The 13,484-nt window shown below is 41.0% G+C and overlaps 1 protein-coding gene across 3 annotated transcripts in view; it reads left to right on the top strand.

The window, feature by feature from the left end:
• The window catches only part of MKNK1 (MAPK interacting serine/threonine kinase 1), a 37,421-nt gene that overhangs the window by 7,807 nt on the left and 16,130 nt on the right, over positions 1-13,484 (top strand). For 2 of the 3 annotated variants that reach the window (XM_081193228.1, XM_081193227.1), the window contains exons 2-4: positions 5,988-6,084; positions 10,962-11,060; positions 11,539-11,636. In XM_081193228.1, the coding sequence (XP_081049354.1) occupies positions 10,964-11,060; positions 11,539-11,636 (195 nt within the window). In that variant the 5' untranslated portion in view covers positions 5,988-6,084; positions 10,962-10,963. The remainder of the gene's footprint in view (positions 1-5,987; positions 6,085-10,961; positions 11,061-11,538; positions 11,637-13,484) is intronic. The other variant, XM_081193229.1, reaches the window with a different exon arrangement.

Raw genomic sequence — 13,484 nt, 5'->3', positions numbered from 1 at the left:
CGGCAGCAGCGGGAGGCCCCATTAGCTAAAGTGGTGCTTCAGGTTAAGAACAGTTTCAGGTTAAGAACGGACCTCCAGAACGAATTAAGTACTTAACCCTAGGTACCACTGTAACATGCTTTAAAAACCACCCATGTTGGAAAATCCACTAAGAATTCTTTTTAAAAATCTTTTTATTCTAGATTCCACCAGGCAGATGCAATGGCTAAAAGGCAGCCTATAAATATAATTAATAACTGGCAAGACAGTCCAAACCCTGGATAGGCAGCAAGGGAGGCAGTTCTGCATTTGTAGACCCATTTCTCTTGCTGCCAAAAGGCAGTAAGGTAAAGGTAAAGGTACCCCTGCCCATACGGGCCAGTCTTGACAGACTCTAGGGTTGTGCGCTCATCTCACTCTATAGGCCGGGAGCCAGCGCTGTCCGCAGACACTTCCGGGTCACGTGGCCAGCGTGACAAGCTGCATCTGGCGAGCCAGCGCAGCACACGGAACGCCGTTTACCTTCCCGCTGGTAAGCGGTCCCTATTTATCTACTTGCACCCGGGGATGCTTTCGAACTGCTAGGTGGGCAGGTGCTGGGACCGAACGATGGGAGCGCACCCCGCTGCGGGGATTCGAACCGCCGACCATGCGATCGGCAAGTCCTAGGCGCTGAGGTTTTACCCACAGCGCCACCCGCGTCCAAGGCAGTGGCGGCAGGCAAATCACCACAGAGTGACTGCAGTGGAACTGAGTTCAGAGCCAGAAGATCCTGGCTCAGCTCTTTTCCCTCCCTGCTCCCAGAATGTCCTGGTTTGAGGGTTCTTGCAGGCCAGCACCAGTGGGGTATTCTGATAGTGGTCCTTCCATCCGCCTGTTTGGTAGACAGAGTGGGGAACAGTCACCCAATCCAAACCCTCTTTCCCTACCTTCTAGCCCAGTGCAAAAGGAGTTTGGATTGCAGCATAAATAATGCAGCCTGTTGCTGTGCTCCAGCATTCCTACATTTAGAAAGTTGTTCCTAATACCCTGCCTAAATCTTTGGATGCAGTTTGAGCACATTCTTTCTTGTCATCTGTTTTAACCAATAAAAACAATTCCCACGCTTCTCAAGGCAAAAACGCTTCTGAAGACTCTTAGTTGTATTTTCTCCATTCTTAGCTCTTTTGGTAGTTCTCTGCACGTCTTAATTTTTGTTTGTTATTCTTACATCCAGCTGCTTCATATCTTTAAGCATGTTTACCAGAACTGAATGTACTCCTCTTGCTGTTGCCTTGCCAATGCAAAATAAATTCCAGCGTCATACATAGTACCATATCATTGCAGTCCAGCATGGCATTGCCTTTCTTTGCAGTGGCACTACAGTACAGTACACTGCTGAGTCATATTTATCTTGTCATTAGCTACAATTCTCAATTCTAGACTCTTGAAACTTATACCATCTTAGTGCTACACTGTGTCTCCATCAGCACCATACATTTAAAGCAGTATCATGAGCAGTCATAGCTTCCCCTAAAGGATCCTGGGAACTGTAGTTTGTTAAGGGTGCTGGGAGTTCCCTATTTCCCTCACCAAACTTGTTCCTAGAGTGATTTAACGGTCAATCTTTCTGGGAAATGCTGGGAATTGTAGGCCTGTGAGGGGAAATGGGGCTTCCTAACACCTCACAGCACCCAATAAAAGCTTCAGTTCTGAGGTGTCATTGGGGGAAGCCTTGACTGTTTAAAGGGGTATAATATTGTTTTAATTGTGTGGATGGGACTTGTATCCCAATATCCAATCTGCTTATCTCTTCCATAGATTTGGTAATTGGGGAATAATCCACAAAATGCTTTTCAGATTGCCAGACAGTCAGATACGTTGACCAAAATGCCTTGCAGCAGGGTAACTCTGAGCCTGATGGCAGAGGCAGCTTTTCCAAGAAGAGGCGTAGATAATCAGTGGCTGCACTTTAGATGTAAGTACTGGAAGTACTGGTTCCATTTTGCATTGTATGCAACACGGTGAGCAGCTTAGAAAAGGTGAACTTGCCCCTGAGAGAATGACTCACAGAATTGCAGGAGGAGTCCAATAGAGTTTCAGGGAAGACAAGCTTTTTTCTTCTCAGAAGTTAGGGAGATTTTATTGGGTAGTGTAGAACACTTTTTTACCCTGCCCCCAACCTATCATTTTTATTTCCTCCCTCCTTGCTTATTCCTGAGAGAGAGAGAGAGAGAAAGAGATGAAGGAAGGGAGGAAGCAAATCCTTGCAGTCCTTCTGTTTGGTCCTTAGTTTCAAAGAGTGGACCTTTCAGAGTCATTTTCTTCCGAACCCTTCACTGGATATTTGGAGAGCTCTTGGGAGTCTTCTGGGAGGAGGAGGGGAAAAATCCATTTGCACAACATTGGATCTTGCCCAATGTAACTTTTATAAAAGCTTCACTCTTAATTCTCAACAGACAAAGCTGTCAATAATTATAAAATAATAAGCACAGATTACAAGTTATATATATATATTTATTAGCTAAGACTGTATGGAAGCAAATGCATTAAACAGGTAGACTGCTTTTATTAAATAATAGTTGGTGACTCAGCCCAGTCACAGTTCTAGGCTCTCTCTATAGAAAGAAATATATTCATTCACTTTCACTGTTATCTCTCTGAGGCTTCTTACATTGCATTTGTTTTAGTACTAAGAATACAAAAATAACCCAGCTTGTTTTTGCGAATTTTGTTGTATTGGTCTACTTTGTTCCTACTGACATGCTGCATTTTTCTTGATTATTTATTTTTTGCTTTATTTCTGTTTATTTCTAGGAGCATGTTGTCAGTTTGTACTCCACCCTTACTGGGAGGATATATAGTACAGTAAATCTAAAATGAGGTTTATAAACTAAATAGCTCATTACTTACGTTGAACACAAATCTCCAGGCAGCGTGAGGTTTTACAGTTGTAGACTCTGTCACTCTCTTTTCCTGGACCTCAAAGGTATATGTGGTGTGAGAGGCAGGCTAGGAGCTTCTTTTTGTTGACTACATGACAAATTCAGACTGTCATTCTTGGACTAAACTTCCCTGGGAATTAGTCATTTTGGTTTTCGGGACAATGTGTGCAAAGAAAAATGGTTCATGCTGGTGAGTAAATCTTCAATTAGGGATTGTAGTGATTAAATATGATACATGTATGAGTGAATGGTTGCTTGGAGGGTAGATGAGGAGGAAGAGAATGTGACGTATATATAACAAGATACAGTGGTACCTCGGGTTACATACGCTTCAGGTTACATACGCTTCAGGTTACAGACTCCGCTAACCCAGAAATAGTGCTTCAGGTTAAGAACTTTGCTTCAGGATGAGAACAGAAATCGTGTTCCGGTGGCGCGGCAGCAGCAGGAGGCCCCATTAGCTAAAGTGGTGCTTCAGGTTAAGAACAGTTTCAGGTTAAGTACGGACCTCCGGAACGAATTAAGTACTTAACCCGAGGTACCACTGTATAACAAATTTAATGTCACACTGCCAAATAATTTGTGGGTTCTCTTGCGAAAAGAGATGCCTACAAATGTATATTATTAAAACATACTTTCCCTGGAAAAATTCCATCTTTATATTAGGTAAGGAGACAAACCCCAAATTTCTGAAATGAGTTTGGGAAGCTTATTCATAGATCCTTTAATGTCTGAAATAACTGTTCTCGCTTGGGGAATTGTAAAATGTTGATTCACATGCTATATACACTAAATGTAGGGGAGGAAAATAACTTTTTAAATCTGTTTAAGAAAGTTGTTGCATTTGACCTGTAGTATCACTCATCTTTGCTGTGTGTGCACTCTCCCATTAGAAATTTGAGACTGGGGGGAATATGGTGTCCAGTTCTCAATGACAGTATTCTCCTTATAAACGTGAATAGTCTAGTCTGTCTATCTTGAGCTGTGTTTTCATCTTTTGCTGCTCCTAATGACACAATGCTTGGAGTCCTCATCCATAGCACAGTAGCAAAGAACATTCTTGGCATGCAGAAGATCCCAGGTTCATTGAAACTGCATTGCAAATATACTGTCTGTTAAGAAACTAACCAAACTCATAGCATCAGTGCAACAACGCAGTTTGAAAAGCCATCCAAAGGACTGTGCTTTTTGAAGGCAGGCACCTTTTAAAAGTCTGTTTAATAAATAGGTGGGGCAGTGTAGATTGGGATCGGTGAGGAGCAGAACTCAGTTCCAAGTGTGCTGGTGATGGTTCCTCTGGACCTGTACTCAGGAGACAAGAGGAAATTAACTTACAAAATGGGGCAGAACCTGCTAAGCTGTGAGATTCTTACAGGCAAAAGTACAAGTGGTTGTCTTTTTCTAGTAGTATTGATTGTGCATTACCATACATGCTGAGAACAATTGTGCTTTTTTAAAACGTGCAGAAGAGTGCTTGAATAAGCCCTTTGTTTGTTCCATAAATCTTGACTTATCCAGGGCTCGGCTTTAGAATGATTGCTTTGTGTTTCTCTGTGTTTTGCGGAGACAGCGGAGTCACCACTTAGTCTGCCCAGAGATCCCTTTTGCCTGAGTGTACTCCCTGCACCAGGGAGCCTAGGACTTTCCGATCAGAAGGTCGGTGGTTCGAATCCCCGCCACGGGGTGAGCTCCCGTTGCCCAGTCCCAGCTCCTGCCCACCTAGCAGTTCGAAAGCACGTCAATGTGCAAGTAGATAAATAGGTACCACTCTGGCAGGAAGGTAAACGGTGTTTCCGTGTGCTGCTCTGGTTCGCCAGAAGTGGCTTAGTCATGCTGGCCACATGACCCGGAAGCTGTACGCCGGCTCCTTGGCCAATAAAGCGAGATGAGTGCCACAACTCCAGAGTCGGCCACGACTGGACCTAATGGTCAAGGGTCCCTTTACCTTTACTCCCTGCACCAAGAGATCTCAAGTTCTACAAAATCAAAATCAGCATATATAAATTAAGCAAATGTGTGTAATTTGCAATATTTGGCACAATTCTTCCATTCTTACTATTTCATATAATGCATTATCCTTCTTGATTTGCGAATGGGCATTTGACTACTAGAAAATATAGTCAGCAGCTCTTGGATGTTACCGAGCACTGCAAACAGACTTCAGAACCATACCAACAGAAAGATTGCTCTTTTGATGAAAACTAAATTCTGTGGGCGTGCAAGACTGTGTGGCATGCATCTAGTTCTGCAATCTGCTGTGAACCACATGTGTATGGGGAAGTATGAGTATTTTTTTGTCTGCAGGAACCCGCAGCTTGCTTGAGAATTGTAGTTGCAGTGCACAGTTGTTCATGAGAAGTACTCTGCTTTAGGGAATTGAGAAACAGAGAGAGAGTGGAAAGGTTTACTTCTCAGAACATAAAGTCTGCTCAGTCAAGATCAAATGGCATCATTTACTTTCGGTCCTTGGGAAACCCTGAGTGCTACCCCCATAAACATTATCCATCCCTTGCCCTTATATAATCTTCACCAAATGAAGAGTCTCTTTAATGGACTGCTAGGAGTTAGTGTTCCCAATTAATGAACCTTCCCTGAGTTCAGTTTGCCCTCCTGGAAACATGCAACTTTGGCAAATGTGCCTCTGGTGAACTAGTTTATTAAGAAGCTGGATAAGAACTAGGACTAGGAGGTAGTAAATGTCTCCAGTTGCCCTATTTATTTTATTTATAGTGCCATGCAGAGTTTCATGTGGAAAAACAGGTACTGTACATCTCTCCTAGGAATTTGGCTTAAGATACACAATGGGGAAAACAAAGGGAAGGCGTAAGGAATATGCACAAATGCAAATGATTGGGCATCAAGAGAGAAGTGTTAATTCTGTCTTCTGAGTTTGCTTAGCGTGTATATGCATGTATTAATTCTGCAGCTGCAAATAAGGGATAAGCTTTCTTTTGTATGTGCAAATGGGTAACCTCTGTTGCTGAGGGTTTGCCTTTTGTTATATCTCCCTGTACTGTATAGTGCATAGTGGGTATTTTCTAGGCGCTAACCTGCAAAAACTAAATAGGGTTTTGTTACTTTCAGTCACAAAGCCAACCTTCACTGAGCTCGCTTGTGGGTGAAACGTGTTGCCAGGCTACACCAACCATCTTTTCAGCGAAACCAATCCAGCATAAACCAGGTATCTTGCTTTGAATATTAAACTGCTGTGCTTATATTTATCCCTGGGGTACACTTGTCCTTAGAATATTCAAAAGGACAAAATTATCCATGGTTGCCTACCGAGCAGGTGGTTGGCAAGATACCCTTTGCTCTGACCATTGTAGCCTTGCTTATCTATATGGATAAATATAGGCTAGCTATGTATATACTGCTGACCTACTTAACTGGGCATTAGCAGTTAAGCAATAATTCATAGAATATTAGAATTGTAGAGTTGGAAGGTACCCCAAGGGTCATTTAGTCCAACCCCCTGCAATGCAGGAATCTCAACTAAAGCATCCATGACAGATGGCCACCCAACCTCTGCTTAAAAACCTCCAAGGAAGTAGGGTCCACCACCTCCTGAGGGAGTCCGTTCCACTGCCAGACAGCTCTTGCTGTTGGAAAGCTCTTCCTGATGTTTAGTTCTCCTTTCTGGTAACTCAATTCCTTCATCCAGGTTGTTTATTAAAAAAATTGAAAAACTGTGGGCCCAGGACAGAACCCAGCGGCACCCCACCCGTCACCTATTTCCAGGAAGACGAGGAACCATTAATGAACACTCCTTGGGTTCATTCAGTCAGCCAGCTAGAAATCCACCCAACAGTTACCTCATCCAACCCACATTTTACTAGTTTTTCTGCAAGAATATCATGGGGGACTTTGAACTTCTTCACTGAATTTGAAGTTTACAGTTTTCCAATCCTTTGCTTTACTCCCTAAATATTGGTATCTTATTGGACAGTGCAGTCTAGATTGCTCATAGCTTTCTTTAGCCAGTTATTTAAATATAAATATTGCTAAACATTTTGACATTCTTAAATAAATAGAACACTTTCCTGCAAATATACGGTACATCATTTTAATACTTGAATACATCTGCTATTCATCATTGAGAAATGCTGCCTCTAATATTTGTTTTCTTGTCAGATTATATACCAGAGCTAAATACTGTTTCAAAAATGAAGGCCTGAGACCCATTGCTGATAAGTGGAAGGCCCAGATTTAGAAGGCACTTCAATGTTGATTTCGGTGCGCACTGTCGCTAGTGGCACTGGAACCCATGGTTGTTGTACCATGAATGGACAGAAATCTGCTCGCTTTCAATAAAAACTAGAAGGTAGAAATCTTCTTGAAGTTTGTCAAATTTGGCTGCAAGAGGCTAGCAGGACTTCAAAATCTCATCATTCTGATGTTTCCAAAATTACAAGTCTCTTCTCTTTCCTACTCCAAAGTTCTCATGATTTGTTCGAGGTGACCAAACAAAGCTTGTAGTTGTATAAAAACACATTTAGTTGAACGTTACCCCAAACAACTGTTCAAACTGAAAATCCAAATGTCATTAATTAATCAATAAATCTAGTTTGAAAACATAAAAAGCAGATAAGCTACAGCCCTCCCCTATCTCTGCATTTGTATCACAGAAGTTGTTTAGACTGAGCCAGTGTCTCATAATTAGTCATTTCGCAAAGCTGAACTTGCATCATTTCTCTCTTTTTCTTTTAAAATATATATTTATATGCTTTACAAACAGAAAAATCACCAACACCGTTCCAATGCAGCCAATGATCTGGTATAGAGCATTTCCACTGCATCTTCTTTTCTGCACATAAATTTGATTCATCTAATAGATGTCAGTATTATAAAACAGACTAATAAATAAGCAACAGTGATCATCACTCAATTTTATTAGTGCTGAAATTTATAATCCTTAATTATTTAAATTGTTTAACTTTCCCTAGCAAAGTAGATGGATTTGATGAGTCCTGCACTATATTATTCTCATATTGAACGAAAAGCCTCTGCTTCTCTATAATTACATTTCCAAATTGTCTGCCCTATGTACCTCTAATTAAGTTTGTCAGCTTTCCCATGCATGTGAAGTCCTAAAGCTTTGTTAACCAGACATCTAAAGAGGGACAATTAGTATTTTTTCCAAATTGGCAAACTGTCATCCTTGCTGCAGTTAACTGATGAACCATCATTTCCATACCTTCCTTTTGTACAATATATTTAAGATAGCCAAGCAGTATTGCTTACCCCAGGATGCTGTTTATTAACGCCAAGGCTGAGTTTTTGTGCATGTCCACAAGATGTTAGCATGTCTTACAAATATAAACTCTTCTCAAGGTTAATTAAGAAAGTGATTTGCTGTGAGACACTCTTGACAATCTTGGGCATTGGAAGATTTGCTCATTTAAAGTAGATGAGTGGGATCGCTTTTAAATGTAACTGTTTTACTAAAGTGGACTTTAAACCAGTCTTCCCCAAGCAGGTGTCTTCCAGGTGTTTTGGACTACAACTCCCATCAGTTCCAGGGAGCCTGGCCAATGGACATGAATGATGGGACTTGTAGGCCCTACATAGGAAAGGCACCAGCATGAAGAAAGCTGTTCTAGAGCGTAATGAGTGTTTGTTTTTAAGGTGCCATAGCGCTCTCTGTTTTTGCTGCAGCAGACTACAGCCTTTATAAAACAGTGAACTGTAGATTGGCTAAGAGAACTTTCAGAGGTCATTTGTATGCACATGCACATATACAAAATGACATTAAAACGAGCAATGTGTGTTTCATTCTTGCAAAGAAAGTATCCTTAGAAAGCCTGAGGTCATGCAAGGATATGTCACGCATTTCTGATTGCATACCTCAGGCTGAATAACCTGCCAAACTAACACCTTTTGTATGCCTGCCTGAACACAAGTTGGAGATATCAACAAGCCCAGTTATTTTCTGGTGTGAAAGAAAACTCTTTAACCTCTGGTGTGTCAGACATGGAAGAAACTGATAGAGTCTGGCTTGAGAAGTTAGCCAGCCAATGGGTAGCATATGCTGGCTGACCCAGTGTAAAATAGACAAAACAAATCAATTATTTGTACTGTTGCGCAGGAAATCTTAGGTTATTTTTTTCCTGGCTTGGATAAGGTCTTAATTTGCTACTGTTGACATAAGGATAAAACAATAACAAAAAAATGAACCATGATATGTTTTCTGTTGATGGATGACAATTCATCCATTAACAGTTGAGGGAATTGGGTATGTTTAACCTGGTAAAGAGGAGACTGAGCGGAGATACGATAGCCCCCCTTAAATATCTAAAGGGCTGTGACATGAAGGATGGAGCAAGCTTGTTTTCTCCTGGCCTGGAGGCTAGGACCCGAACCAATGGATTCAAGTTGCAAGAAAGGAGGTTCTGGCAAAAGTCAGGAAGAACTTTCTGACATTAAGAGCCATTCGACAGTGGAACAGACTCCCATGAGAAGTGGTGGACTCTCCTTCCTTGAGGCTTCAAAGCAGAGGTTGGCTGTCTGTCATGATCTGGTTGAGATTTCTGCATTGCAGGGGGTTGGATTACAGGATCCTCAGGATCCCTTCCAACTCTACAATTCTGTGATTCTAGTAATTTTATTTACATAGTTTGGTTCATTCCAGGAAAGTACTCTCCCCTTCTGCAAATAGAAACCTTTAGACACTAGCATGGTTTCTACAACATAGTAGCATTGTAAGTACAGATTCAGAGGCTGTTAGTAGGGATAAAAAAACCTGCATTTTTTAAAAAAAGGATAATATTGCAGCCCTGTAGAATGGATTTATTTGGAAGTCTTAGCAAAAGCAGTAGAGAAGTCAGACTGACACTCTAGCTTCTAGTCTCTCTTCATTCTGCCCATACATAATGGTGCATTTTCCTTGAGCATTTGTTGTTTGGAAACATACAAATAATGCTTAATTACTTTGTTTTTCTACAAATAAATGAAGATGAAATAGTCTGCTAGTATTTGTGAGGGTGATGGAAGATAATACTTAAATATATATTGGAAATATTATTTATTTGTTACGGTTCATAGGATATAAAGGGGAAATCTTTGCAGTTCTCTTAAATCTTTGCAGGAACAAATTGCCCCCAAAGTACACTTGGTCAAATATAGGCGTTCATACTAATAACTCCATTGCTGTCTCTTGAGGCACAGGTGGCCTTGGTGGCATGGGGTGCCTTCCATCAGCTTACGCTGGTTACCCATCTATGACCCTATCTGGACAGGGATAACTTGGCTGCAGTTATCTATGCTCTGGAACCTCAAGGTTGAATAATTGCAGTGCACTTTATATGGGGCTGTTGGAAAACTGTTTGGAGGCTTCAATTAGTGCAGAATGTGGTTGCCTCACTGTTGCCAGGATCAAGACGAACAGATTCTGTACCACCAGTTCTGTTCCAACCACTTATACATTTCTGAACCCAATTCACAGTGATTGGTTCTGCTCACAAGAACTCTGGATTCAGCCCAAGGTGTTTAAGTCAAAAAATGGCCAGGGCACTACAGTAAGGTGTGTTATGGCCTAGTATAGTGATTTCTTGTTAGTAGATTTGGCCTGAATTCTGCTGCCTCCTTGCCTTGGTAATACCCTTTAACATTCTTCTCTCCACCCTTATTGTTTTGTTTCAAGCATAACAAAGATGGTTCTACTTTAGTTTTGAAAACTGAAATGGTGAAGAAATAATACTGTTCCTATTAAGAACAGACCAGTAACCTGCGATTTGGAGATCCTGCAACTGGGCACTCTTAAAACAGCATTGGTGGTTCTGCTGAGCCAGCTTGGTACATAAACTAATTACCATAGTAAAAAAAGGCAGTGCTGCTTTTCAGAATAGATTCTCTATAACTACTTCTTAGCTTTTCTTTTCTTTTTATGATTTGGAAAACAGCATAGTTCCTTTAGTGTAAACAAAAATTGCTGGGTTTTAAAGACTCAAACACAGAATGATTAAAAACAAAATCTGAACACTGGAATCTTTAAGAGCACAATGACATAATATCTCCCTCTACGTATACATATGTTAACTCTAACTTTCTTCTGCTACATAGAGATGGTCATTAGCCAGCCTGTTCCCATATCAGACAATGGGAAAAGAAAAAAGAAAAAAAGAACCAGAGCTACAGACCATGTCCCTGGAAGGTTTGAAGGTCGGTCCCATGTTCTGCATTCCTTTTGTTTCCTCCTGATCTTTCACAGTAGTTAAGCAGTTGCTTCAGGGTTGCTCTTTGCTTCATGGCAAAAATTATTTTTGAGCCATTGCATTTCTGTAGCCCCTTTTGTGGGGGCTGCATTATGCCTTTGTGGTTTTGTTGTGTGGCTTCCCTCTTAGTGCTTTGCTTTCTTTGAAAGGCAGCAAAGTGTTGAAATTATATGGGATTGTATAGTTTCATTTCATGGGGCGTAGTCTTTTTATGGTAAGAAGGTCTCAACTTCACTCCTTTGCTTTTGTCTAACTGAGAACAGATTGATAATAAAACTAAAGCTGCTGTTTCAACTCAGTTAATTACCAAGGGAGCACCTGTTCTTGTTTTATTATCGGGGTAGTGATTAGCTCAGTTGTTTATACGTGCAGTTCATAAAAATGTTTTCTAATAATGATTTCTGTATACTGGAATTCTTTGGCAGATCTGTACAAACTCACTGCAGAGTTACTTGGTGAAGGATCATATGCCAAGGTTCAGGGAGCAGTTAGCTTGCAGAATGGGAAAGAATATGCAGTTAAGGTAAGTAAAGTACTCCAATATTATTTTCATTCATTAAAGGTCTTCGCTGCCTGAAAATGTTCTTCACAGATGCTGCTGTGCTAATGTATTCTGTCATAAATCATTGATATTGCTAACATGGAATTTAGATTCAGGTAGGTAGCTGTGTTGGTCTGACACAGTCAAAATAAAAATAAAAAATAAAATAAAATTGTCCAGTAGTACCTTGTTGTTTAGTCGTTTAGTCGTGTCTAACTCTTCGTGACCCCATGGTCCAGAGCACGCCAGGCACTCCTGTCTTCCACTGCCTCCCGCAGTTTGGTCAAACTCATGCTAGTATCTTCGAGAACACTGTCCAACCATCTCGTCCTCTGTCATCCCCTTCTCCTTGTGTCCTTCATCTTTCCCAACATCAGGGTCTTTTCCAGGGAGTCTTCTCTTCTCATGAGGTGGCCAAAGTATTGGAGCCTTAGCTTCAGGATCTGTCCTTCCAGTGAGCGCTCAGGGCTGATTTCCTTAAGCATGGGTAGGTTTGATTTTCTTGCAGTCCATGGGACTCTCAAGAGTCTCCCCCAGCACCATAATTCAAAAGCATCAATTCTTTGGCGATCATCCTTCTTTATGGTCCAGCTCTCACTTCCATACATCACTAATGGGAAAACCAGTAGTACCTTATAGACCAACTAAGTTTGTTCTGGTATAAGCTTCCATGTGCATGCACACTTCTCCATTGAATTTAGTTCTTAGATTTCTAACTCTTTAAACCATGGTATGGGGGATTGTGAATGAGCCCTGTGCTTGTGCATTACCTCTTCCTACTTTGCCTGCTTTGCTTAGTTTAATGAGTATTGTCCTAGCTTGATCAAGCCATTGTTGCATCTAAACTGGAAAACTATGGTTTGGTCAAACAAAGTAGATTGTCTTTTAGCTGAGTGTGTGAGGAGGGAGCATGCAAGAACAAAACTCTTCCCCTCTTGTTAGACCATGGTTTTGAGGATTGGAATTGTCTGATTCATCCCAGTAAATTATTAACAGATGGAAGCGGCTTCAGAGAGGCATATTTTCCATTGTGAAAATACATTTATTTTGTCCGATCAAATAGGCTGTGCTAGTTTTCCAAACAATACAGAAGCCTGCTCACCAAGGGCAAAACTGAAAGAGGGAAAGCTGGTTGTAGTGTGTATGCTCATCCAAAACAATCTACAAATCTTTGAGAAAACAGTGGCCAATTTCCAATTTAAAATAAAGCTTGCTTTCTATCCTATGTTTACTAAATATTAAACAATCATTCAGAAAGTCTTATCAAAAAACATTTTCACTAATATAGGCACATTGCTTTTTAAATCTACAGCCATGCATATCCTATGAGACTGCAGTGTTTGTGACTGCCAGGACTGTGCCCCATGTCTTATCTCCCATGATATTATCTCCCACTTCCTCTGCTCCTCTTTCTAGGTCGAAATTTGATTTTGAGAGGGTTCTAAATGTCTTCATTTACTTGTCTTCATTTCTTGTTGGGAAATAAAAATGTTGAAATAGGAAAACTTTATTCAACATCACTAATTTTATTCTTTAACCTTTGGCCATGACTCAAGAAGGGAGATGGGTTGCATTAGAATTACCAATGCAGAAGTCTTGTTGATTTTCAGTGAGAGATGGGCAGAGCAATCCTAGTTCCCTAGCTGCTGGAAGGGTTACAGCCTTTCTCAACCTTGGGTCCCCAGGTATTTTTGGCCTACAACTCCCATCATCCCTGACCACTGGTCCTGTGAGCTAGGGATCATGGGAGTTGTAGGCCAAAAACACCTGGGGACCCAAGGTTGAGAAAGGATAGCTTAGGATGAGACAGAGGTGTTTCTTGGCTGTGTT

Source organism: Podarcis bocagei (genome assembly GCF_964188305.1).
Source record: "Podarcis bocagei genome assembly, chromosome: 5".
Lineage (NCBI taxonomy): Eukaryota > Metazoa > Chordata > Lepidosauria > Squamata > Lacertidae > Podarcis > Podarcis bocagei.
The sequence above is the reverse complement of the archived record's forward strand: the minus strand, read 5'-3'. Positions and strand labels throughout refer to the sequence as shown.